General features: G+C 46.3%; 1 protein-coding gene across 3 annotated transcripts in view; it reads right to left on the reverse strand.

The window, feature by feature from the left end:
* Positions 1-3,811: 3,811 nt before the first annotated feature.
* The window catches only part of LOC146172852 (toll-interacting protein B-like), a 36,679-nt gene continuing 13,773 nt past the window's right edge, over positions 3,812-26,717 (reverse strand). For all 3 annotated transcript variants that reach the window (XM_084585074.1, XM_084585073.1, XM_084585072.1), the window contains exons 5-8: positions 25,253-25,405; positions 16,240-16,333; positions 6,974-7,110; positions 3,812-6,533 (exon numbers count right to left, since the gene is read on the reverse strand). In XM_084585074.1, coding sequence (XP_084441200.1) covers positions 6,414-6,533; positions 6,974-7,110; positions 16,240-16,333; positions 25,253-25,405 — 504 coding nt within the window. In that variant the 3' untranslated portion in view covers positions 3,812-6,413. The remainder of the gene's footprint in view (positions 6,534-6,973; positions 7,111-16,239; positions 16,334-25,252; positions 25,406-26,717) is intronic.

Raw genomic sequence — 26,717 nt, forward strand, 5'->3', positions numbered from 1 at the left:
CTCGAAAGGGTCGTGACGTCACAGTACGGATAGCAAGTGATTAAAACACACGACAAATTTTGCGATAGAACGTCCGAACGTAAACCCATAAAAGTCTTCATGGTATGTAAAAAATTATCCACGATTACGTTACTTCCTAATGCGAAATTTGAGCGCAGCTCATCACCTGTTTCACGTTTTCGATAGATTGAGGCAAAGATTTCGTGCAAAACACGTATGTACAATTACAGACAACTTTTTTTTTTTTTAATTTTTCACACGTATTCCCTCAAGAAACACTTCACTAACAGTTCTTGGCTGTCATGAAAGAAGCTTTGTGGTTGGAGAAATGAAGAGAGCAATTGAGTTATTGAGGTTGCAGGAAACAGCGCGTGGGCCCATAGGAACGTTGTGCGACGAACGGATAGCAGCGACTGACTGATGCCGCTAGCGAGTGAAGGGAGTGAGAACGGGATCACGCATCGTGATCCGCTGATAGCTAGCCGGCGTTCCGGCAACCGGAGAAAAAAAAAAAAAAAAAACCTGATTGATTTATAGGAAGGGAAAGGCGCGGCAACTGTCTCACTTGTTTTCTGTAGACACCTCAACCACGCCGTAAGGGAAGGGAGGGCGGGAGTGAAAGTGGAAAGAGGAGCCCTATTGGAGGGCTACGGAGTAATTTCGACCCCCCGGGGGATCTTTAACGTGCGCTGACATCCCACAGCACACGACGCCTCTTCGTTTCGCCTCCATCAAAACACAGCCGCCGAGGTCGGGTTCGAACCCGGGTACTCCGGCACAGTAGTCGGGCGTCTTACAACTGCACTACCCCGGCGGGGACAGAGAGCACCCTCGCCGCCACGCAGGAAGAGGGGGGCCCTCTCCTCCTCTTTCTGCATGGCAGTGACGGGCGCCTTTCCCTTCCTATAAATCAATCAGGTGGCTTAGCTACAGAGCCAGTAGCTGGCCCGTGCATTTTTTTTTTTTGCCTTCTTCCTACAGCAACAACAGCAGCAAAGAGAGAATGAGTGTAAGAAGGCGAAGAGAACAGCGGAGACGCCCCAACAGAGAGAGAGAGAAAGGAACGGCTTGGCAAACCGCCAAACGGCGATTCCGGACAGCCGAGCGTAATAGACGGAGCGTAACCGCTGAGATTGGACCTATGGAAGAATTCAGTCAACGGGAACCAACAGAAGAGGATCTGGTTTGATGTGGTTTGTGGGGTTTAACGTCCCAAAGCGACTCAGGCTATGAGAGACGCCGTAGTGGAGGACTCCGGCATGTCGTGTGACTGATCAATCCATTCGAGTTTCCGAAAGTGCATCTGCGACCCGGAAATTTGAAGCAGACTTTGTGAACAATCCGTTTGAAGGCATGTGCAGGTATGCGAGAGACTGTGGCATCAAAGGGACTTGACACCGGTGAGTAGTCCAATGTATGACACTTTGCGTTTGGAGACTGCCAAACCGAAATGCTGTATGGACAAAATTGAGACCGCTGTATGCTATTTCACAGATCATCGGACAGTCTTCATCTCTGTCAAGCAAAATGAATAAAAGATGTGTATACTCAATGTCTCTCATTGCTAAACATGAATGACCACAACAAGCTCAGCCAGGCAAACGTACCTATCGCTACGTATATCTTGGCCATTTTTAAGGCGAAAGCCTTAAATGGCTCATTGTTGTAACTGTATTAGTGACAGCAAAACGGCTGTCTGGAGCTTTGGAAAAGGGGAGGGTCTCGAATGAAACAGTCAAAATTATAGAAAAACTTGAAACAAGGTTTCGAATTATTTGGACCCCTGCGCACTAATCCGCCCCCGGAAACGCGGCGGCGCACGAGCTAGTCCGAGCTTTCTACTTCCGGTCATCCGTCGAGCCGCCTGATTGCAATATGGGATGGACGAGAGGCTGCAAACGTATAAGGAAGTCTTAGGATACTACAGACTGAGCAGAAGGTCCCTGCTACCACCGGCCCGAACGCTAAATATAACAAGGAGGCCATCGCTTGGCGGCGCCTGCAAGCTGGGAATTTTCCACACATGCAAATGGAGGAAAAGGCGGACGATAAATGCGAAACCTGCGGAGAAAGGGGTACTCTGGATCATATAATCTGGCAATGCCCTTGATTCCCCAAGAAAAACGTGAATAGAAGCCTGGGAACTACGAGCGAGTCCCCCGCCAACCAACAGCAATCTATCCGCCTGTCTTTAGTCGCGGAGGCTTCCATCCCATAGGCCTGTGTGCCGGGGAGTAGGGGGCTTCCCATATTGGTGACAAAAAAGGAAGCTCTTGACAACAACAAAAACATGCATATACAAAGCTGACCCCACCGGGCGTCCAATCTAGGCGTCCGTGCGCCCCTACATTTGCCGCTTCCTCGAACGCCGCATCACACAGCAAACAGAACCAGACCCAGATGTCTAGGAGGCGTTAGTACAGCAGGCATCAGATTTATAGGATAGAAAAGGTGCAGTCAAAATTCTCCGCGTACACATGTACCATGCCGTAAAGGAAGGGAGGAATGTGAAACAGTAGTCTACCTCTTTACTCGAAGCATCATTGACAGCCACATTTGCAACAAATGCGTAGCATAATGAGACACTCAGGCTTTCGCCTTTCACCACTTTAGTCGCCAAAGTGTCATATTTTTTTTCTACATTTGTTCCGTGACCAGCCTTCGAAGACAGTATAGAGCTGCTGCGCCCAATTAGGAAGCATGGGACACCACAACCGGAGTAACTATCGACACTTGCGCCCAGCTGGACGGGAATGCAGCATATAAGCACGGAAGTCTTCAGACACTAACTGCGACAGCTCCAGAGAAATAAGAAAATGCGAGCGAAAAATATCGCGAAGATGCATGCGTGCTAGTCGCTGCACTGAGTGAAGTATATCATCACTGGGTCCGGCCCAATTTCTACGACACAATCCCGGGAACGGTCAGAGCCTGAGGAAATTGACCTACCCGGCCTGGGCCCCTGGCTCGAGCAGACCTGGCTGAGGCCCGAAAAAAATTCATAGGCTAAGCGCACTTCTCAAATGCAAATGTTTGTTACTTCAAATTCCATAAAAAGAGGCCCTCGTTTTTAGAAAAATGACGCAAGACTCTGATTCCTCATTCTTGTTTAGATGGTTGTATTTTTTCAATCTCAGAAGAAAGCATAGTGGTTCAGATTCCACGGACACGAATTTTCCGAAAGTAACGCTATCAAATAAGACAGTTGTGACTGTTATTTCTGCTTCATATTTTTAAAGAATAAGTTGCACAAATTCTGACTTCAAAATCGGTTTGCTGCTGGAGGTAACACGACCACGCGAGCAAAGGAGCCTGTGATTCTGCGATTGCAGCTCCTCATGTCAGAAGCCTGCTTGGTGCATTGCGGAGGAGGAGGTGGGGGGGGGGGGGGAGGCTGGAAGTTCTCGCTAACTTACTTAAAAGCAAAGAAAGTACAAGCCTCAAAAATACATGCTGCAACCATATGCGCCCAACATTGAACTCGAACTCACAACATCGGTGGAAGTCTAGAAAAAATTGTAATAAAATAATGTAAAAAAAAAAGCAATAAAACAATTACCCCTGCCCGATCAATGCACCAAGCTTACTTGGAAGAGCACAAATCGGGAAAATTTCAGTGTCAACAAGCACCTGCAGGGGTAGCAACTTCACGAATGACTGCAGCCATGTTCATGGACTGCATTAACTAAGCTCTAAGTTGAATAGTCATTGCTCTTGAAAAACTCGTTATTTACTATAGTTAAAAAGTCTGACATTCTAGCTTCTCTATAGAGATTTCAAAGCTCTTAAAAAGTCTGTGGATTTTAACGTGTTAATAGAAAAGAAACATCTTTATTATCACATTGCCACCGCGCAGCACTTGTACACAGGAAGAAAAACCAGATGAAAGTTGTACATAATCTTCTGACAAGTGACAAGATATATGACCCTGCGTAGCCGGTACACAGGTCGAATGGCACTGTTACCACTTCTAGGCATGGCCATGACCACACTACAATGTTTCTCGGTGAAGGAACAAAAAAAAAAAAAATCGAAGAAATCTACTCTGCTTCCTCAGAAATGCTTGCTGAACTCCTCATACATTCACCACTGCAAAAACGCCGAACTGCATTTCAAGCTTCAACATTTAGACACGGCAACAGTGAACGGCTCATGCAAACAGCAACAAACAAGCCCACAACATGACACAAGCACCGAAAACATGGCCACCCAAATTTACATGCAAATGACCAAGTTTGTGCCCTGAGGGTTCTTGCACATGGGTGGCTGCCAAGCTTTACTGTCCTCATTACAAGCTAGGACAACCTTTCAAATGCATAGCACTTACTGAAGGTTACAACAGAGCAGATTTTGCAAGGCAAACAAACATAGAATCGATCTAGTATGCTTCTAAGATGTACCTCAGGAAGACTCCCTAAAAAGAAAAATATGAACAGCAGAACATTTTTTTTTTCGGGAGACAAGGCATGCTCGACCTCACCACCACATATAGAAAATTTCTGATATATGAATTCTACCTGTTGCTGATAATTAGCATAAAATACTGAAAAAGTTAAGTGGGAGAAGCGGTGTAAGCAGTTCCTTATCTTTATGCAGCAAATAAATGACGTAGCGCATGACACACTTATATAGTTTTGTGCAAAAGACATTAAATGTGCTTCATTTTTCTCAACAGCATGTTCCATATCAAAAATAAGCCTAATACTAGAACTGTCATTGTCATGGTAACTATATTATTTTTCCATCCTGCTTCTCAGTCCTCTTGTACCGCAGCACTTTTATAGAAGCCAGTATTCAACACACTATTCAACATGTTTTTATTTGCAGCAAGTTGAAGCTTTGATGCAATTTCAAATCCTCATAAGCTCATCAACAGCCCACACCACATATTGAAACAGAGCCGCCACAAAGAAAGAAGGGTTCAATATGCAACAACTTCTAGCAAAAGCATGTGACAAAACGTGTTATTACATCACAAATACGAGGAAATAAATGAAAAACCCAAGGCAAGACTAAGCTCTGCTTCACTCTGATGCAACGAGCATTTCAAACGCTGAAATGCACATAAAATTGATCAGAAAAAAGGTTTCCAAGCATGTGTGTTATCCTGAACAAAAGCCTCCCATACAAAAAGAAAATTCTCCTTGGTGCAGAGGTGCTGTGACTTTCAGCTCGCACGTAAAGGCATGCGAATACACCTGTCAATATTGAAAGCGTGAATCCAAGTCAATAGCTAATAATGGAGCTATGGGCTTTGGCTAAGACTCGCATCCCGATTACTCTTTGTCCCCAGGTACTAGTATGTTCAGCAACGTTTGACTTGTTCTTCGTTTAAACAATCGCCAGAACTGCTCAGTGTGAGTAGTACGAGAATAAAGTACAGCTCTGTTTGGCAAAAAATTCCATTTTAACATGCGCATGAAAAGCATGGTGAGGCATTTTTCTCTCGACATTAGATATGGCTGGAGCAACCACTCCTGCGAGCTAGGGTGCAAAAAAAATTGCAACAGATATTTGCACACGCAAATAGTGCACTTTTCGCCAAGAAGAAACGGACCCAACTGACAACAGCCCCGTACCACCACTTTGGGTCAAACTAAACACATCTCTGTACCAGAGAGCCTTGTTAAGCATGAGTTAACAAAATGATACATTCCAGCTTAAGCTCCACACTGAGGTCTATTCAAGGGTGGAAGGTTAGCACTGCATACTAAATTCTGAAATGGATCACTCACAATAAAATGCCTAAAAAGGAATATATAGTACATGGAATGACCCACAGTAAGCTGGTTCATTGAATTAAGTCAAATTAGCCTGAGATTACAAAAAAAAAGTAATTTTTTTTTACTTTACATACTTTGTAACACAGAGCATGTTGCATCAGCAGTATGTAAATTAAAAGAACAACATTTTTAAAAAAGATTTATACAAAAACAGCTAACCAATGATACTTTTCGCTAGCCCAGAACAGCTGACAAGGATGTCCTCAAACTGTAAGAGGCTTCAACTATAGCTATCCGCTGTAGGAAAAAAAACATCGTAATAAAAGAGCTGATGAAGCAGGCCACTTCTAGCTCACAAACTTTTCGCACAGCCTCAGCAAACTGCTCAAGGCAATGGCAAACTTTGGAGTCACACTAACACACCCAAAACCGCAGCAGCTTGCTCGAACTACCACCCTGCCAACTGCAGCTTTCAAAGACATGACACCTAAGGTCAGCTAACCTCGCAGTCACACTTCAAGAAGCAGCTGATCAGAAACACTTTTCACAAACACTCATTTTTCTAACATTGCGGTTAGTGACTCCTGACGCAAAGAGTTTAACAATCACCTCCTGACAGCTTCATGCTTCAAGTCGCGCGCGAGGGAGGCAAAATCTCTCTCGTTTATTTCTAATGTACACAACGAAACCCTAAGCGTTGGCATCATTCATGGAGAGCAATGCATTCACGGCCGCGTCTTTGTTCCCTCGATGGGTCTCAAGGACTCCCTTGACCACCTCTGCGTCCATTTCAGGAAACATTTCTTGGACCTGCAATGAGCGTGCAGTTGATTGGGCACGTTAAGCACCCTGTAGCTCAGCTGTATCTAGTGCAATGACCAAGCAACACCGTGCCCAGCTTTTAAAGATAAAGGTTCAAATATGCTTTGTCCAGAAGAATATATTGAGAGTATGAAAGTTATTCCTACAATATCAGCGGTTCCACTATAGAATGCTCCCTCCTTTTTCTCCCATTCTCCAAATTTTTCCCAAGATAACACTGCAACACATTGTGCAAAGTTGGGACTGTGCGGCCAATTTCTTTTCATAGAACTCCCAGAGAAATGAAGCACAGACAAACCATACATTGTTTTTACATCATTCTATCCGATAAGCGGCTGTATCGATGTTCGTTATAACAAGGTTCAACTGTATCTTATCCTGAATTGAACAGCCTGCAAGGTAGACACTTTTCAGTGTTTCACCCTCACCTGCTTCACATCGTTTTCAGTGATGGGAACAGGTGGGGGCTGCTGAGCAGCCGGCTGCAAAGCCGGGTTGTAGCCGGGAGTAGCCGCCACCATGCCAGGACGCGCCACAGGGACAGTGTAAGGCGGGTACACGTAACCTGGAGGCAGGAATAGATTAGAAAAAAAAAATTGTATATATTGTAAAAGAAGGCTAGGTTGAGACGGCAAGGTCGTGACGGCAAGGCCAGCGATGCCTTGTCTAGCGTTTTTAATCCGGTGACAAAACCCAGGCGCGTGCCGGAGCCGGCGCCGCGGGACGATGATGATGGTATGTACAAATGAAAGAGGAAGATCATGGCATATACAAATGAAATAACATCCACGGAAGGCTCACACAATCTTCCCGGGGGGTCGGAAGCGGCCAGCCTGGCCGCTCCTACCTAACCGATGCATCGCGGCGCACAAACGGTTTCAGGCGAGACACATGAACAATTTCAGTTCCACGGTGGCGTCGATCAGCTGGGGGATCAACAGGCGTCACTTTGTAGTTCACTGGAGAAGTTTGGCTTATGACCTCATAGGGACCTACGTAGCGGTGGTGGAATTTGTCACTAAGGCCAGCGCTGCGCAATGGTGTGTAAAGCAGTACTTCGTCCCCAGGACGAAAAGAGACCACTCGATGTGTAGAATCATAGCGAGTTTTGCGGACTTCCTGGCACGCTGCCGTGTTGACGCGGGCAAGATGACGGCATCTGGCCACACGAGATAAAAAATGGGTAGGTACTGATGTGGAGTAGTCGGGCGTAGAGAAGAAGGAAGCGTCGAGAATTGTAGTGGGAGGACGGCCGTAAACAAGGAAAAATGGTGAGTAACCGGTAGTTCGCTGTACTGCTGTATTATAGGCGAATGTGACGAATGGTAGAATAGTGTCCCAATTTCGATGATCTGGTGTGATGTACATTGATATCATGTCCGACAAGGTGCGATGAAATCGCTCAGTCAGACCGTTAGTCTGGGGATGGTAGCTTGAGGTTGTCTTATGAAGGGTGGATGAGGCGTGAAGAACTTCGGCAACGACTTTCGATAAGAAGGCTGTACCGCGGTCACTTAGGAGCACCCGAGGAGCGCCATGACGCAATACAATTGATCGCAAAAAGAAATTTGCTACTTCTTCAGCGGAACCAGTCGGTACAGGTGCTGTCTCAGCGTAGCGTGTGAGGTGGTCGACAGCTGTTATAATCCAATGGTTACCCCCATAGGAGAGAGGTAGGGGACCATATAAGTCGATGCCGACTACGTCGAATGGCGTGGAGGGACAAGGAAGAGGTTGTAGAAGGCCAGCGGGCGAAGAAGTCAGCCGTTTGCGACGTTGGCACAGAGGGCAGGATGCGACGTATTTGGCAACGGTAGAAGATAAGCCAGGCCAAAAGAATCGTTTTCTCACGCGGTCGTAGGTTTTGTCAAAACCAAGGTGACCTGCAGTAGCGTCATCGTGGAGAGCCGCCAGTATACGTGGGCGAAGCACACGCGGCGCGACTGGGATCCAGCGAGTTCCATCAGGGCAATACACGCAGCGGAGTAAGATGCCATCTTCGAGCTTGAAATTGCGAAGCTGTCGGCGAAGCCTAGCATTGGGAGGGTCCGAAGCGCCGATAAGGCGGTCGATGATAGGACGGCAGTAGGCATCGGCTAATTGCTGTGAGCGGAGAGCGTGCTTGTTCCCAGAGTCGTCAAAACAAACGGTTGTGATATAAGTCGGGCAAAGAGATGCTCGGCTCTGGTCAGAGGTGGAAATGAATTGGGAAGAAAAGCAGCAAGTGGATTCCGAAAGGGGACAGCGAGAGAGAGCGTCGGCGTCTTGGTGTTGGCGACCAGATTTATAAGTGACGTCGAAATGATATTCTTGCAGGCGTAGAATCCAGCGGCCAAGTCGGCCTGTCAAATTTTTGAGTGAAGACAACCAGCAAAGAGCATGGTGGTCGGTCACAACTGTGAAGTGCCGACCGTATAGGTAAGGGCGAAATTTTTGGACAGCCCAGACGACAGCAAGACACTCCTGCTCGGTAATGGTGTAGTTTTTCTCAGCTGGAGTGAGAGTCCGACTGGCAAAGGCAATCACTTTCTCACGCGATGTTGCATCACGCTGCAGAAGTACAGCGCCAAGACCGTGACCACTGGCATCGGTGTGCAGGATAGTTGGAGCGCTGTCACTGAAGTGGCCAAGAACAGGGTCTGATGTGAGGGCGTGCTTGAGGTCATTAAAAGCAGTTTCGCACTGCTCAGTCCACACGAAAGGGCTGCGTGCTTTTAGTAGCTCATGAAGTGGTGCAGCAATAGTTGCAAAATGCCTTATAAAACGCCGGAAATAGGACGCGAGGCCGAGGAAACTGCGCAAATCTGTAGTCCGTTGTGGACGAGCAAAGTTCAAGACCGCGATTATTTTTTCAGGATCAGGGCGAATGCCGTCATGGCTGACCAGATGTCCCAATATTCTAATTTCCTTCTGTGCAAAGTGGCACTTCTTGGTGTTGAGCTGAAGGCCTGCCGAAGCGAGACAGGTGAGGACTTCATTCAGGCGCGTGAGATGGTCATTAAAGGTTGCCGAAAAGATAACAATGTCGTCCAAGTAACACAAACAGGTTCTCCATTTTAGGCCACGAAGTACAGTGTCGATCATTCTTTCAAATGTCGCTGGTGCGTTACAAAGTCCGAAAGGCATAACGTTAAATTCGTAAAGGCCATCGGGTGTTGCGAAAGCGGTTTTTTCTTTGTCGTCCTCGTGCATAGGTATTTGCCAATAACCTGAGCGAAGGTCCAAGGTCGAGAAATATTCGGAGCCTTGGAGGGAGTCAAGGGCGTCATCGATTCGCGGCATCGGATATACATCTTTGCGGGTAATTTTGTTGAGTGCGCGGTAGTCAACACAAAAGCGTACCGAGCCGTCCTTTTTTTTAACTAGCACTACTGGGGAGGACCACGGGCTTGTTGAAGGACGAATTATATTGCGATGGAGCATGTCATTTACATTTTCTTCAATTACTTTTCGTTCAGAGAGGGAAACCCGATAAGGCCGTCGGCGAATGATAGAGTTACCTTCAGTAATGATGCGATGGTGTGCAACACTAGTCCGTCCCAGAGGTGTGGAAGTGGCATCAAAAATGGCTTGGTGGTGTCGAAGCAATGTCAGCAGTTCTTGGCGTTGGTTCGGCGGGAGTTTAGGATTAATAGTCTTTGCGAGAACAGAAAGAGAGACGTCTGTCGAAACACGTTGCTGAGGCGGAGGGGCGGTGAGCACCATCAGGGAAAAAGGTTGAGCATCCACCATACAATTCAGAGAAGTTCCTTTTGGGAGCACGAGGGATTCATGTGAAGTGTTAGTGGCCACTACTGTCGCTGAGCCGTTGTGGAACCGGACAAGACTTGACGGGAAGGCGATGCCGCGTGGAAGATGACTATATGATGGTGCAATGAGTACGTCCCCGTCAGTGATGTGGTCAGAAACAACAGTAAGCAGTTTTTCGCACTGAGGAGGCAAAACAGTATCAACGGCGGCAACGAGGGGATGATGTCGTTCAGAAAAGTCAGATGAAAAATCGCTGTCTGTCATATGGATAAGACGGTCACCACAAGAAATTAACGCTGAAGCGGTTGACAAAAAATCCCATCCGAAAATCATGAGATGCGCACAAGGTGAGAGCACAGCAAACTGCACATGATGGCGGATTCCGTCGATAACAACTCGTACGGTGCACTTCGCTGAAGGGCGCAAAGGGACGTCATTGGCTCCACGGAGTTCAGGCCCATCATATGGGGTTGTCACTTTTCGCAAACGGTAGCACAAATCAGCGTGAATGACAGAAATTGCAGCCCCTGTATCAATCAAAGCTTCAACCGGTAAACCTTCAGCGATAACAGCAATCACGTTATACGGGCGATCAGGAGGACTTTTAGTTAGTTCGCAGAGTGCAGTTTGACCTCCGGAAACTGCAACACTTAGTTTTCCGGATGGCGGACAGGGAGAACGGTTGCGGGGCGGAGAGGGGAAACTGAGCGGCGGTATGGGGATGTGGATCGGCGTCGGGATACATGGTTCCCACGAGGCTCAGAGGAAGATACTGGAGGTGGGGAGGATCGTCGAGGTGGGCTTGGAATAGACCGCCGTTGATAATATGAGGTTGAAGGCATGTCGCATTCGAAGGTGTCGTAACCACGGCGCTCGTTCTGGAGGCGGCGACGACAGAAGCGGGATATATGTCCTCTAATACCACAGTAATAGCAGACTGGTCGGGGGGGACGCCAAGGTGCGTAATTGGGTTGTGTAGGTTGAGCCATCGCCATTGCATTGACGTGATTGTATGTTGGTGCTGGTTGGGGCGGGGGAACCAAAGAAGGGGAGGATGTAGCGACGTGAGCGTAGGTCGGCGCTGGGCGGTTTGCAGAAGGTTCGGTTGTCATAGGGCGGCTGATGGTAGCTAACTCTTCTTTAATCATGTTAACGGCGTCATTAGGAGGCGCGGAAGAATGATCGCAGCCATGTCGACAGAAAGGATTGAGGGCTTGAAGCTCCTCGCGGATGATTGCTCGTATCATTGCCCGCAGATCAAGGTCAGCAGAGGTCGGACCAGTTGCGAAGCCGGGCTGTAATCGAGAGGACTGCAGCTGGTCGCGATTAATGAACCAGTTTCTGGCGACCTCAATTAGATAGAACGAAACGTTGAGGAATTTTAAAGCATCGTCCCACCGGTTATAGGCACTGCAGCGTTCATATGTGTCCAGCCAGTCATCCACGTCTTCGTCACGACGACCAGCGAACAGCGGTGGGTCGCGTTGACGTGTGGGCAGAGTCGGAGGCATCGGTGCAGCTGAGGTAGAGGGTCCGGCCGGGTCGGGATTGCTCTCGGTGGACATGGTTATGGTTGTAGTTGCCAAACGGCGACCGGAACGTAGCTCCAGCGAGAGGCAGCAAGGGGATCGAATTCGACCTCCACCACTTGTAAAAGAAGGCTAGGTTGAGACGGCAAGGTCGTGACGGCAAGGCCAGCGATGCCTTGTCTAGCGTTTTTAATCCGGTGACAAAACCCAGGCGCGTGCCGGAGCCGGCGCCGCGGGACGATGATGATGGTATGTACAAATGAAAGAGGAAGATCATGGCATATACAAATGAAATAACATCCACGGAAGGCTCACAATATGTTCGCATTCCTTTCTGAAGAGCAAGAAAATAAATTTTTTAAGGGTTAGTAAACATGATGAAGCACATACTAAGGCTTCAATTTCTCTGAAATTCATTCTCGTTAAGATGCTAAGTTCTTTGCATTGAAACTTGCTGCAAAGGTCACACATCATTTTTATACAGTGGTAGTTGTGTGGTTGGCACAGTTTATGCATGGAAAATTGAGTCACCTGCAAGACCAGCCCATGTATACCCACTTGACTTTCTGATCCATAAAAGTTTGGCCAGTGGGGAAGGAGGTCCTGCATGCACTGTACATTTTTTTTGAAGCTGATACTTCATGGTTTTCACATATTGCTGGTGTATTTACAGAAAAAAATTGTGAAGCTCGATTATCCTTGCCAACAGGGGAAATTTTCACACCGAAAATACACGCAACGTATGAGGAACAGAAATTCCGATGTGCAATTTCAAAGACAACTGAACATATTGTTGAGGCTTCGAGCATGCGATCGCACTGCGAAGCAGCTGCAGCTGTGAAACACAAAAGTCGTATATTATGTCAGCCGCGGCAGCTGTGCCCGCCAAAAGCAAGGGCAACACAAAAAGCCAAGCTCCTGAAGCCTAGATAAAACAACACGCCACGAGTAATAAAAATGGCACAATAAACCTCTGAAGCAGCTGTCAAAATTTGATTATGGATTCATGCCGATCCCCACTGTTATGACGTCAGCGCGCCGCAGCTCTCGGCCTCTATTACTTTCCATTCCCTGGATTCCCTTTCTCTTACCAGCATGGGCATATAAGCAAAGTCCAACACAATAAAGCTGGCTTTTGCCTTGCTGGCATTCCCAAGTGCAGGCGTTAAGCCACTTCAGTGGCGACGAGGATGGGATGATTCGACGAACACCACCGGGGAGAAGGAATGAGCAACTACGCAGGCCCACCTCCGGTCGACGAGGACGTCGACAAATGGCTCGTGCACCAAGTTCGTTTGGAGGCGTTCTTGAAGGGTCATGGCGTTACGGATGAAAAGAAAAAACGGGCTCTACTTATCTCAACGCTGAGCACCAACACGGTGGGCTTGATTACAGGACGCTATGCGTCAGCCAAGGTGAACAAACTTTTGTACAGCGATGTTGTTGCCTTTCCGCAACTACTTTTTGCCGAAGCCTAACGAGATAGCCCAGTCTTACAAGTTTTTCATGCGCAACCAGTTGCCAGGCGAGCCGGTTAAAGAATTTCAGGTGGCCATTTGTCAGAAGGCAGACATGCGCAATTTTGGAGACAGTCTGGACAGAATGCTACGAGATAGGACCGTATGTGGGTTGCAGAGTTCCAGTGTGCATCGACAGTTTTTAGCAAAGGCAGGCCCGACTAGAAGCGAGGCTGAAGAATGACTAGTAGCAGAGGAACTGGCAGATGACAACGAAAAAGGAATATGCGGGGCCAAGTCAGACGAAGACGTGTATGCGGTGACAGAGAAAAGTGCACTGCGGAAGGGGCACCAAATGTCGTGCTTCAGGTGTGAAGGCGAGGGGCACAGCTCAGAAGCATGCCGTTCCAGCTCTGCTGTATGCTACCAGTGCCACCAATGTGGGCACCTTGCGAGGACCTGCTTCCGTCGCACATATAATAAGCTGCCAACTATGCCAAGAGCACCACCAAGCCATCAGTGTGCTGGGGCTGAGAGACGACAGCGCCTGCGACACCGATACCTTCATGCTGGACGCTGTAAAAGATTATGTCGGGGCTCTCGGTGCAGTCAAGCCGCTCGCTTGTTTGTTAAACTGGGACGGAGTTCCGGTCACCATGCAGCTCGACACGGGGTCGCCCGTTTCAATAATCACGTGGGCAACCTATACAAAACATTGGGCTTCCTGGCTTAAGCGTCAAAACTCTTCGTTAAAGTTAACACACTACTGGGAGTGATGCACACGGCGATTATCAAGCTTCAGCTGCCACTCAAGCGAGCGCGAATTTCCCATTTATTTTAAGCACACGTAGGCTATTTTATGGCTATTTATGTATATTCTATAATAAAGTGTTCAGTGCACTTAATGATGATCCGCATTTTTTTTTTTATCCGATTCACTCATCGCTGAAAATCAGACAAGCCTACATGCATGGGAAAATATGAGTGTGGTCCTCTGTTCTTTTTTTTTTTTCTTTTTGCCAGTCCAGATATAATCATAATTCGTCACAATGAACAGATTTTCCGGTTTTCTCAATGTTCTTATAAGTGCGCTGCACTGTATGTCAAACAAACCTGTTATCGTCCATGTAACATTGCACCTACCTAGCTGCATCGCCCTCAACTCAATTTCAGGCCATTTCATTAGCCTGGAAGTCTTAGCCCTGTAGATGAGTGTCAGCAAGAAGAAATTACCGCTGATCCCGGACATACCGAACCAAAATAAATCAAATTAAGGCTTATATCGAACTGTCAGAGTATCCCCTTAAAGACTCCATGAAAAAGTATAGCCTTGATATCCACCTAAGTCCAGTGCATCTGCTCCACCTTAGGAGGTTTCTCCTAAACGTTGGACTAAAGGTATAGCGCCGCCACTCATACAGTAAAAGCTCGTTAATTCGAACTTCACGGGACCGGGAAAAAAGTTCGAATTATCCAATGTTCGAATTATCGAATGGCCTCGAAAAAACTGACCAAAACAATTTGTATTACGGTAAATGTACCGTATTTAGTCGCGTAACGAACTCGCTCGCATAATGAACCCACGCAGCCCTGTTCGTGCCTACGAATCTGAAAAAAAAAAAAATGATAATAATAAATGCGTCAGTCATTAGCGCGTCCCTCCGTCCACAACACATTTCTTGGCAGTGCGCCAAGATGCTGCACGGTGATAACTGTGTGTTTATCTTTTGACTTTAGCTCCGGCAGGGGGGGAGGAAAGCTAGCTTGGCAAAGTGCCAGCGCTTGTCCGGTTGTGCAAGCCTCCTTTTCAGTACGTTCGTTGGGTGGGCGGCGCCGTCTACTGCCACTCCAATCAAATCATCGGAACGAATGGTGCTAAAAACAGGTGTCATGATCGCCGCTGGCTGACTGGCGTGCTTCCATTGACGACTGATGGGTGGAAGGATAGATGGCTATCGCAAAAAATAATAATAAAAAAAAAAATAAAAAAAAAAAGTTTAACCCATGGTGCCCGTTTGAGATCATAGCCTTTTATGGGCGTTGGCTGCAACCGCGCCGACAGTACTCATCCCTATTTCCAAATTAACAGGGTTGGAATTAACGAGTATTTAGTTGCGAGCTACGGAGGTTTCGCAGAAGAGAGAGCAGGCAGCCGCCGCCGCACAGCCATGCACTGACCTTGCCGCCGCCGCCGTCCCCTCCCTCCAACGCTGCCGGCCTGCCGCCACGCCAGTCATGGTGCCATTTAAGTTTTACCCACTCTTCCATAGTTTTACCTGGTTCCATCTTCTGTCCCTGTTTTGGACGTGCGCAGCCTCTAATTATGCCTACCGATCGCGGAGATGTTTCTTTACTATTTTTTTTCTCCGTGTGATGTGTGCCAAGCCGCCTAGACGCGGCAGCGCGTAGTTCAAATTATCCGTAGCGGAACTGACCTGCGTTCGAATTAACGGGCTTTTTTATACACAGATCTCTATGGGGCTTGGCTGGACCAAGTAGTGTAGTTCGAATTAACGAGCTTTCACTGTATTTACCAAACTTCCATTCGGCAGAATATTCTACGCATCAAACCGCAAGCCGTAAAACTAGAAAGGGCCCTCCTCCCAACAGTGCTCTGCAGCCAACACTTCTCATGCATGCAGCCGGGTCAACTTCACCACATCGAGAACAATATCAATGCTCAATGTCACCAGCTATCTGGCAAACAAAAAAGAATGCAAGGCATAAACTCTGGTCAGCCACAGATAGCACTGAAGAGTTTCATGTGCATGCAGTTGCCTCTGCACACACTGAATCAAAACAACTACGACACTTTTGAAATATGTCTTGGAATCGGCATTCAGAAGTCTCTGCACCCCTGCACCACATTCAGGACTTAATGGGTGATGCTTGAGTCATCAATATTGTCGTGCTACCGCCATACCTCTAGCATCACTGTCAACACATACTGCTACATACCAGCAGCTGCTGGGTACTGCACCACGCCTGGCATCATGTACGGGGTGTTGACAAGTACCACAGGAGGTGCCGCAAGGGATCCAGGTGGAATTGCCTGCAGTGACACATGTACCACGCACAAGATGAGAATGTAGCAACCACATCAGTGTGCGGTGCTACTCTTTTTGGAGGATAGGACAATGACAGGCTACATCAAATAAATTGCATCAAACCATCGCTTGACATCAGCACCCCATGATACTGCTGAAGCAGCAGTAACACGCAGCTTGTATGAACACTTCCATGATCTGGAATAGGCTACAGTTGAATCCCGCTATAACGAAATTCACGGTGCACGAAAAAAAATTCGTTCTCGCGGAACTTCGTTATCGCAAAAATTTGACGTGAAACGCAGAAAGAATTGCCCAAGCAGCAGCAAAGGCGTTTAATGCCAAAAATCTGTAAGCTTGGTTTGCTTACGCTTCACGGCGAGCAACGCCGTCACGCGATTTTCGCACTCGGTCAGCAAACCCATTGCAACATCGTCGTCTCGGACAGCAACGAAATTCCTGATGACATCAAAAGCGTCCATCACCTGTACGGCGGTTGCCGCAGCCGGCGCTTCCTGTACGTCGTCGTCTTCTTCATCGGAAGAGTCCTTATCATTCCGGGCAGCTTTTATGATCTGCTCATCACTCACATCTTCGTGAACAACAACACAAGCGTCAGCGCCGATGTATTCGTCGAGGTCGAGATTAGGCGGCACGGTTCCTATTTCTCCCAGCGTTTTCCAGGCGGCCGCGATCCCCGGAGCCGGTGACGCCTCTTCGTCGTCGTCTGTAACGCCTGGTGTTAGGCCAGCAGAGTGTACGGGTCGACCTTCGGCAAATCCGGCGTGCCTGAAACAGTTCACAATTACTGAGCGCCCCAGTGTGCTCCAGGCAGCAGACATAATCTGCAGTGCCACGTACAAGTCCACCTTCGTGTCTCGGCCGGTTTCAGTGTTAAAAAGCAGCCGCTGAATTAACCTCCCGCGGTAAGCGCGCTTCAGGCTAAGAATCACGCCCTGATCGAGAGGCTGTAAGACAGACGTGCAATTGGGAGGGAAAAACCTCAGCTCCGTGTTAGTGAGCTTGACTTCGTCGGAGTGATGCGCTGAACAATTGTCCAAAAGCAAGCAAACTTTACGGCCCTGTCGCTTCATGTCGCGGTCGAATGCCATCATCCACTCGGTGAAAATAGCGCGGGTCATCCATGACTTGTTGTTCGCCTTGTACTGCACAGGTAGGCTACGAGTTCCCTTAAAACAGCGCGGCTTGGCACTTTTCCCTATGACTAACGGCGGACGCTTGTCCGAGCCATCCATGTTTGTGCAAAGCAGCACTGTGATGCGTTTTTTGCTGTGTTTGCCGCCGTGACAGCGCTGCCCCTTGAAGTCGAGCGTCCTAGCCGGCAACATCTCGTAGAATAGCCCGGTCTCGTCGGCGTTGTAAATGTCTGCAGGCGCGAAGTTGCTTAAAATTCCGGCCATGTTACTCGCCTTCCAAGCAGCTGCTCCGTCCACGTCTGCTGACATTGACTCGCCGCACAACACTTTTCCAACGATGTTATGGCGGGCCTTGAAACGGTTTAGCCAGCCAATGCTGGCTTTAAAATCATCAATGCCAAGTAGGCATGCATAGTTCAAGGCTTTCTGCTGGACGATGCTTCCGGACAGGGGGACGTTGCTGGCTCGTGCTTCCACAAACCACGCATGCACTGCTTTGTCCAACTCTTCATGGAGGGGCCGCGTCACCTTTTTGTGCTTCGAGGATGTGCCTGAAGCAAGTGCCATTCTCACGCTGTCCTTATTGCCTAGAATCGTTGACAGCGAACTTGCAGGAATTCCGAAGTCTTCAGCAATTGCCGCTTTCTTCCTTCCGCTTTCTGCTTGGGCGATTATTTGAGCTTTTTGCTCAAGGGAAAGAGTTTTGCGTTTTTTCACTTGCGTTGCCATCGTGTCCTGCGGATGAAAACTCGTCGTTGTCGAAGAGAAAGGCAGCGAGTGAACAACGCGACCACGACACAAAGCCAAAATGGCGGAACTGCAATCACGTGATTTCATGCTTAATGTGGCTTTGGATTTGACTTGGACTTCTCGCCAATAAAACTAGTTTCGGTTTCGATTTTGAACGCGAAAGTTTCGTTGAAGCGGAAACGCTCTGCAAAAATGGTTCGTTGTGCAGAGAAATTTAGGCCATTAATTCTTATAGGATACTCGCGGGGAATAAAAAATTATTCGTTGTCGCGGAAATTTCGTTGTGGCGGTATTCGTTGTGGCGGGATTCAACTGTAGTAGGCTCCCAACAATATCAACCAACACTATATTCAAGTTCTCTCATAATCAACAAGCATGGTATACATATACCTATTGACCGAAAAAGTTAACAGGAGCTTAACCTGGTTATGAAAATAGCAGTGTGCTGACAAGTACTGGTTTGGCTCATGGCTTAGGTCAAGGTCAAAGGTGAAATCAAGGGTCAAGTCAGGGTCAGTCATAGGCAGAGTTGTATATAATAGATTACTTGTAATTATAACTGATAGCTTTTTTCAAACAGCAATGTTTTGCATAGCTCAATTATTTCAGAAACTGATTACTAGTAACCAATAACTTTTTTGCAAAAAGGCTACGGAGCAAAGCGTTCATGACTATGTGGCTGCAGCAGATCGTTCGGCCGCATGACGGTGGGCACGGCATCAGGGGAACTTTACCAGCTTTTAGCCGAAGAATTGAACTAGCCTTGCTTCGGCTCCACACCAGAAGCTGCACCTAGTGTCCCCAAAAAAAGCACCTAGAGACAATTTTTTGTCAGCTTTACAGTGGCCTTACCCGCAACACCTTCCCGGAAACTCCTTCCAACTCAATCATAAAATCTGGTTTGGCATTGTCACACGCCCCCGCCCACCGCTCAGTGCCACCTGCCGACCACAATCTGGCAGTGCATCCCCATGACATTTTTTGAGGCTGTAAGGTACAAAGGGCGGAGGGTTGCCATTGCAACCACAGGTGGTAGGTTTCTATGGCAACAGCTAATGATGTTACTTCCATCGATGATGTGCCAAAAAAGCTCAGCTAATCAGAGCGACAGCACATATATTTCTGATGCTCTTCTCGGGTGATTTTGTGAGTGTACTTCTCAGCGTACTAAATAACAGAAAGGTCAGGTAAAAAGTGAGGTAAAAGACCGCAATGCCAGACATGCAACACCACCTCCAGCCTTTCCAAGATTTCGCATCATGCTCAAACAACAGCATACCAGAAACAAACAAACAAAATATTCACTACTGCCAAGCCAAACTATCTTTGAGGAGAACCTTGTATGTCCACAAAACTAAAATAATTCCAGAAATGCGCAGGAACAACGCCGCAGAAAAACCACAAAAAGAAAGGCAATCATCGCTTGCCGATTATATCGATGCTCTCGCTGTAACACGAACCTTTGGGATTTTCAAGCGCGCCAGTCACCAAACATCAGGAACCACTTGTAACCGCTACCGACGTTGCAATACATGGGCTAACAAACTATCACAGTGTGCTTCATTTCCTTCAATGTGAAAATTCACCCAACATACAACCAATTTCTGTAGATACAAAGCCACAAAAGCAAATAAGAAAGCAAGAACACAAAAGGCAACATTTGAATAGAAGTGCTGACCATCACAAAGTAACACAGCTATACAACAAAATGCTCTGCTCATAGCAAAGTTTCCAATTTTAAAGCATACTGAGCACATTATGTTTAGTAAAAGAAGTAACCCCTTTACTCTGAAGCTTTTCAACATTTTCAGTTAACGAGAGTGTGCCGCTTTTACCAATTTCATATGCTGAAAGACACCATGCTTATATGATACTAGGTTATATGATGATAGCAGAGTATACAGCTACGTTTTGTAAACAACATAAATTATCAGAAACCAGAATTCAATTAAAAAATCATCCCATACCACTCTGAAGAATCTAAAGTGACCTTTCCATCAAGCCGTCGTCAACCTTTGAGTTCCACGAAAAGTGAAAATGTCTGACACCAGAGAAGAGAAAAAAATCAGGCCAGATTGACTAAAAACTGTGTGATTCAAAGTTCTCTAATACAGGCTACAGAATCCTTCTTTACCCTTACCCACCCTTCACAGCGAATTTTTATTTACCGACTTACAGGATGCTTACATCACCTCAAGGACATTATCACAGGCGGGACAGAAATTGGAAGACAATTTTGCACCCATTTCACACACCAAAAAATAAACAATGAGTAACATAAAGCATACCCTTTCACCACGCACCATGGAGCGTGCTTCGGTATTCTTATACAATGGTACCTTTTTCAAGCCTTACTACATTTTTTTGCTGCACTTGGGTTCCGTGCACACCTGTCAGCTCATGTCGTGGACCCTAACAGTGGCCTACAGGAGGCAAGTACAGTAAAATTGTGTTAATTCGTCCTTCAAGGAACAAAAAAACATGTTCACATTCACTGAAAGTTTGAAATAGCGAATGTGCCTGAAAAATCTACAGCAATTGTTTGCATCACAGTCATTTCCAGTTTTTCACAGTTTCTCCAAGTGCTTTACATTGCGCACACCAACAGAATGGTTGGCTAAAGTAGTGCTTCCAAATCGCTGAGTTTCCCGCTGCGTTTTTAGCCCTGCGAGGTAGTACACAAGTACCTTAAAAAAAAAAGGCCCGCCGTGTTTTGAGGATGCTTCACTGCATAGTTCATGCGGCGAAGCACGCTGCGAAGTGAAAGTCCCTGCGACTAGAGCACAATTTCAGCATGCTGAAAGAGTCATGTGGATGCATACAAAGAATAGATGCATAGTCGTTAGAAGGTTGCGCTACTACCTTCGAATAAAAATCTGGGTGATGCACCAAGGAGCGTCTGAAACAGCGTCTGGGCTATACAGTAAAAACCTCGTTTGATATGTCTTTTTTCTTATGCAGGAAAAATGTATTAATAATGCCGGGGAAGCGTATGATCCATACTGCCTGAGTTTAACTGTACATGAGGTACACAGTCGTTTAGAGTTTGCACTTTCACTGCACAGAAGTGTAGATTAGCATTTCTTGACACCAGGAATGAACGGCTCCTTTCTTAGTTCTCGCAGAATTCCGCCCATATTCGCGTTGTCGTAAGTATGGAAGAAATTTAATAACAATTCTGGTTTGTAGATGGCAATGATGAGCCGGAATGTTATAGCTACAAATGCACAAAGCAGTGTAGTCCGAATTACCCGAAAATTCGAATTATCGAGGTTCGATGCTTTCACTGTATACGAACACAGTTAGTCAAAGTTTTGAAGGCAGTAACCGGAAAATTGTGTTATCCGGGAACATATGAACCAAGAGAAAAATGGTGTAATTCTATGGAAGGTTTTTACTGTCCGCAGTTTTCAGCGTACGAAACGGGGAATCGCGTGGACTGGGAATGTATCAACGATGTTCTACCGCATTTCGGAAATGGAGAGGTCCATATTGGTGAACACGTGCTGCGCGGGTCGTAGCTTGACGTGATCCCTTGTCGTGAATTAACCAGAGTATGGCTGCCCATTGTCGGAATTAATGAGCGTCCGACACCATAAACTTATTGGCATTAGCTGGGATCACCCTCTCATTATCCAAATTTCCTAATTACCGGGGGCCAAATTAACAAGCTTTTACTGTACCACATGTTCATGCACTGAAGTTGACATTCATGTGACGCAGCACTGGCATAGAGTAACCCATATAATTTCAGAGCAGTAGTTTTAACCCTTTCGCTGTCATGAACGTACAGGTATGTTTTCGTTCTTGCCCCTCACAGGATTGTTCGGGTTGTTCTGCCATCTGCCGCAGGTTTGCAGATTTTTATTTTTATTCTGTTTTCGTCTCTGCTACGAAGCCGCGTCAATTCAGGGGCTCACGCCGTCGGCACATGACTCGATCGCTGTTTTCGCTCTCTCTTGCCGGGCTCTTGCTTGCGGCTAGCAGCAGCAAAGGAGGTTGATTTCATGAGTGTTTTAACCTCTTTCCATCTCCTTCTGCCATCTTGATTTCACAACGTGCAATTTTTTTCCGTCGTGCTGGCCACCGAAAGCGCGCCCTCCGTGCACGCGGTTACTTTCGGATGGCTGACCGGGCTGACTGACTGCGGACTGGAGCGATGGCTCTTTTGGTTATAAATACGAGCCGAGCTCGGATTCAGACTCTCAAGAAGTATTGCGCAGTTTTTTCTTATATTATCCTTATTTAACTAATTTATAGTTAGGCTGACAATGATGATGATGTTAATTAACAACGTCTGCAGAACACTGAAATGTGCATATTCCGTTGACTATGTTATATGTATAGCAATCAATAAAAAATAAATCGCTATGCTCGTTACATGATATGCTCGTTCCCTGAAACCAAGCCGACACTGGGGGTGCGTCACAGCCAGAAACACCCGACAGCGAAAGAGTTAATGAAAAACATGGTTTGATGGCAAATTGCTATTAGGCACAAAGCATATTACAATGTAATTCACTTATAACAATAAAATTCTTGGGGTTTATCAGATTAACTACTGCCCCTATGTAAAAATAAGCCATATGTAACGACCGGCAAAATATCGGATACAATGATAGCTTTCTGGCTGGCCAGAAGATTTCTACCACGAAAGAAAATTGCCTAACGTTTTGATAAAAATAAGATAGTAAGAACAGAATGGCATTAAAACTCGGTATAAGTGCCGCAAACCGGCGGCACGGTCCGCGACTCGCTGCCTGTCCCACGACCGTGGCCGCGCAAAGGGTTTGGCCATATTGCTACCGCCATCACCCAATTGTTCGTCCGTGGAAGATAGTGCAGACCATGAAAGACGGCAGTAACTTTTAACGTGAAATAGCAAATTCATCAGGATCTTCAGCACAGATTCAAGGTTGGAAGACTCACGAGAAGATACGGGCACACGCACTCTGCGATTTTAATTATCATTAAGGCTGGGGATATCGTGCAGTTCATCCAGTCGCTGATCGGTTTCGTGCATGCAAAAGGACAGCCGTCAGCATATGCGCTACTAGAAGCGACACAGTGATTGTTGATTTTCAAGCTTCAGCTGCCGCTCAAGTGAGCGTGAACTTCCAACTTTTAACAGGATACTTAAGTTATTCTAGGGCTATCTATGTATCCTGCAATAAAGTGTTCAGTGCTCTTTATGATGGTTCGTGTTGGTCAACTCGATCCACACATTGCTGGTAGGTAAGGAAGACTACATGCGTGAGAGAACACATGCATATTCCCCCCCCCACCAGTTTAGACATAATAATCAGTTATAAGGACGGATTTTTCGGTTTTCTAAATACCATTATAAGTGGACTGCACTGTATTCACCAAACAAGAAGATATATGGGGCAAAGAAGACTTACAAGTGGGCATGAAAAACGCTGAAACAAATAAACATAGAAGAGAAGCACATTAAGAGGAAGACAAGATGGAACAGGCACAATACAAAGCAAACACAAGGCTAACAGCAAAACAATGCATCGACTTCAAAGGCTGGAAGTGGCATGAAGTTTCCAAGCTTTGAGTGAAGTGGGCTCACGCACATATTTCTTATGTCCCTCAAGTTCAATCACAGGTTACTGACTGCATGCACTCCATTTTTACTGATGTCTACAACCCTAGGAATTAGTGTAAAAAGCCCACATATAATACGAATCCACACGTAATACTAAGTAATTTTGGGATAGCAAAAAACGGAAAAAGAAAAAGAAACATTTCTCATCTAGATATAAAGCGAGCGAGGAAAGACCAGTAAAAGTATTTATTTGCACTACATTTCGCCGAGGCTAAAAGAGCCGAGGCGAAATGCCTACAGAGGAGCCGAGGCTAAAAGCCAGAGCATGCTTCTTATCCCTAAGAAGTGTAGGTATTCTCTAAATACAATTATTAGTTGCCTCTTAAAACAGTATAATAAGAACACTCATTACACCAAGCCAATTTCTCACATTTGAATTTTCAAATTTAGAAGAGCCCAGAAAAATTCGTTTCTTTGGCTGCAACGAATAGCTTAGCTGCGCCTGGTTTCAAAAAGTTTCCATAGATGCTGCCAGTTACTCAGGTGAGGGAGAAAAAAATTAAATGAATAAATAAAATGATTCAACTATGCAATGTGCTGTTCAAACAATTTGGCGTGAGCTGGCGGCTGCTTTGCACTGGCTGTTCCTACACTCTCACTCCAGTTACAGGGGGCACCTAAGAGACTTATAAGGCTGACAATGCACTCTTATGCATATGCTTACATTGCCGGCACACTTTAATTGCCTTATCTCTCAATTATAGGCAAATGATGCCATTTTTCATGGCCCCACTTGGGGCAATGGTGTGTTTCTATGACGATGAGACATCATATGCTTCCGTATTATTAAACTACTCATGGCACTTGTGCCCAGAAGGACTGGAGAGCCTGATCCAACACCAACCGTTGTCAAAAGTGAAAAGGGTGAGAAAGTCGCTGCATTCATATTTTTCAGAATTTTTTTTTTTTTCTTTTTCTCTCTCTGACCATGACAGAGTCACTCCATTTTTCTACCGCTACTTTTCTTCTCCCCTTTCACAGATTTCCACCCATCCCTATTTTCTTATCTTTCAAATCTGGCTGCTTTGATCGCCGAGCTCAAGCAGGCTTCCTCCACACCATGTGACGGCCTGAGCCACGAAATTAAGCAGTGAGCAGTCCAAGGGGCCCTCCAGCCAAACTTGCTACAGAGACTTTTAGAGAGGCTTTGGCTCTGTAATTTTCTTTTTCATTGCCAACAAAACCTGTCATCGAGTGTAGTGATTGACAGGAGCTTGTTTCCACCACTCCTTTTCCAGGCTGATTACTAATGCAGCACGTCAGGATACTAGTCAAGGCGCAACAGTCACTGAATACTCAGCCTTTTCTGCGAATAGAAGACAGTGGCATTCACATCAGGCCCCATCAGGGCGGTTGCATGTAACGTGCAGTGCCGAGAGCTCAAAGACTGCCACCGTGCATACCTGGTAGGACAACACGAGGTTAATGTTGCCCTCCTTGCCCTCGCCCTGTCGGCCAGAAAGGGGGTGCCAGATGTCGACCGTCTGTCCCGAAAAGACTGCCTCTGGCACGACCACGTGCGCCCAGGCTATCTTTTCATTCACTGTGAACGCACACTGCAGAAGGAGAAACACAGAGACACACAGCCATAAAAAAAGCCGCCAGAAAAGAAAAAGAAATTCAGAGAAAGAGATATAAAGTGCAAATGTGCATGGTACACAAATGCCCCATATTGACCCCCATTTTTGAAAAAGGCCAAAAAAACAAAAAAGAGAGACAGTCTGCGCAAGAAAGAAACACGATGCATTTCAAACTGCGTATCCACTCTCAAACAGCTAACATTACTTGAATAGTACTGTAGTTCTTGAATCAGAGTAGCTTCAAGGGGTCACTAATGGCTGCTATGAAGATGTGCTAACATAACAGAGCATGGATGCATGGAGAGCATGGAAGAAACTTCAAGAGAACTTAGCAACAAGTTTGTTGAAATGAAACGTTCGATTAACTGAAATAACTGCGTGGACACTTGTTTACATTAGCTCCAAGAAATATCGGGTGTTCAAATCATATCTGAGCCCATTTACTTGTCACTGCACTCTTGATGCTAGCAAAGAATGCATTAACCTTTTGCAGCAGTTCTTAACTTAGGACTATAATGTGTTCTTGAACTCAGTCACAATGTCCCAGCTCCCACGAAGCACAGCTGTCTGCTCGGAAGCAAAGGCCTTTATTTCTCCAAGCTGACCACTGCTTCAACAGATCAGGGTTAACCAGCAAGCATACGTACGCAGTCTTGGGGCTAAAAGGGCTGAGGCTCTGGCTATGGCTGGCTATGACTGTGGAGCCAATTAAGCGTGCAAAGCCAGCTATGGATTCAGCCGGCTACAAGCTTGTTTACATAGCCAATTCAGTTTAAAGCTAAGTGGCAGCCATTTTTCGTCATGCGGTAATGAAACGTGGTTCTTAACATAAAAATATTCAACAAAAAATGCGGGTTGCACTTGCTGAGGTGCTCATTATGATGTGGGATACACAGGATGATGCTGCAGAAAATGTTTGTAGCACTGAAATGAGCAATAACCAAATTTGGTTAAAATTAAGGGCGTTTGCACAGCGTTCAGAGTGGAGCTTCGGTGGGAGGGTTTAAGAATACAACTATGCTCGCCAGAGAGTTAATAAACAGGCAAGGTGGCTCCTCTCTTGTTTACAGATAACGAATAAGTCTGTATGGTACCTTTAAAGCGAACGGCCGGCAAAGTTTTGTGGAAAATAGGTGCACAAAGTAAACACTGTACAGTGCAGTCATTCATAGCGATATTGAGGAAACCAGAAAATTTGATCGTTATATCTGGACTAGCAATAAAATAAATAATAAAACGAAAAACCATCAAAAAAGCACAACACCTATTTTTCCACGAAATGTAGGCC

The sequence above is a fragment of the Amblyomma maculatum genome, chromosome 11 (assembly GCF_055883805.1).
Source record: "Amblyomma maculatum isolate TAMU_Amacu chromosome 11, ASM5588380v1, whole genome shotgun sequence".
Lineage (NCBI taxonomy): Eukaryota > Metazoa > Arthropoda > Arachnida > Ixodida > Ixodidae > Amblyomma > Amblyomma maculatum.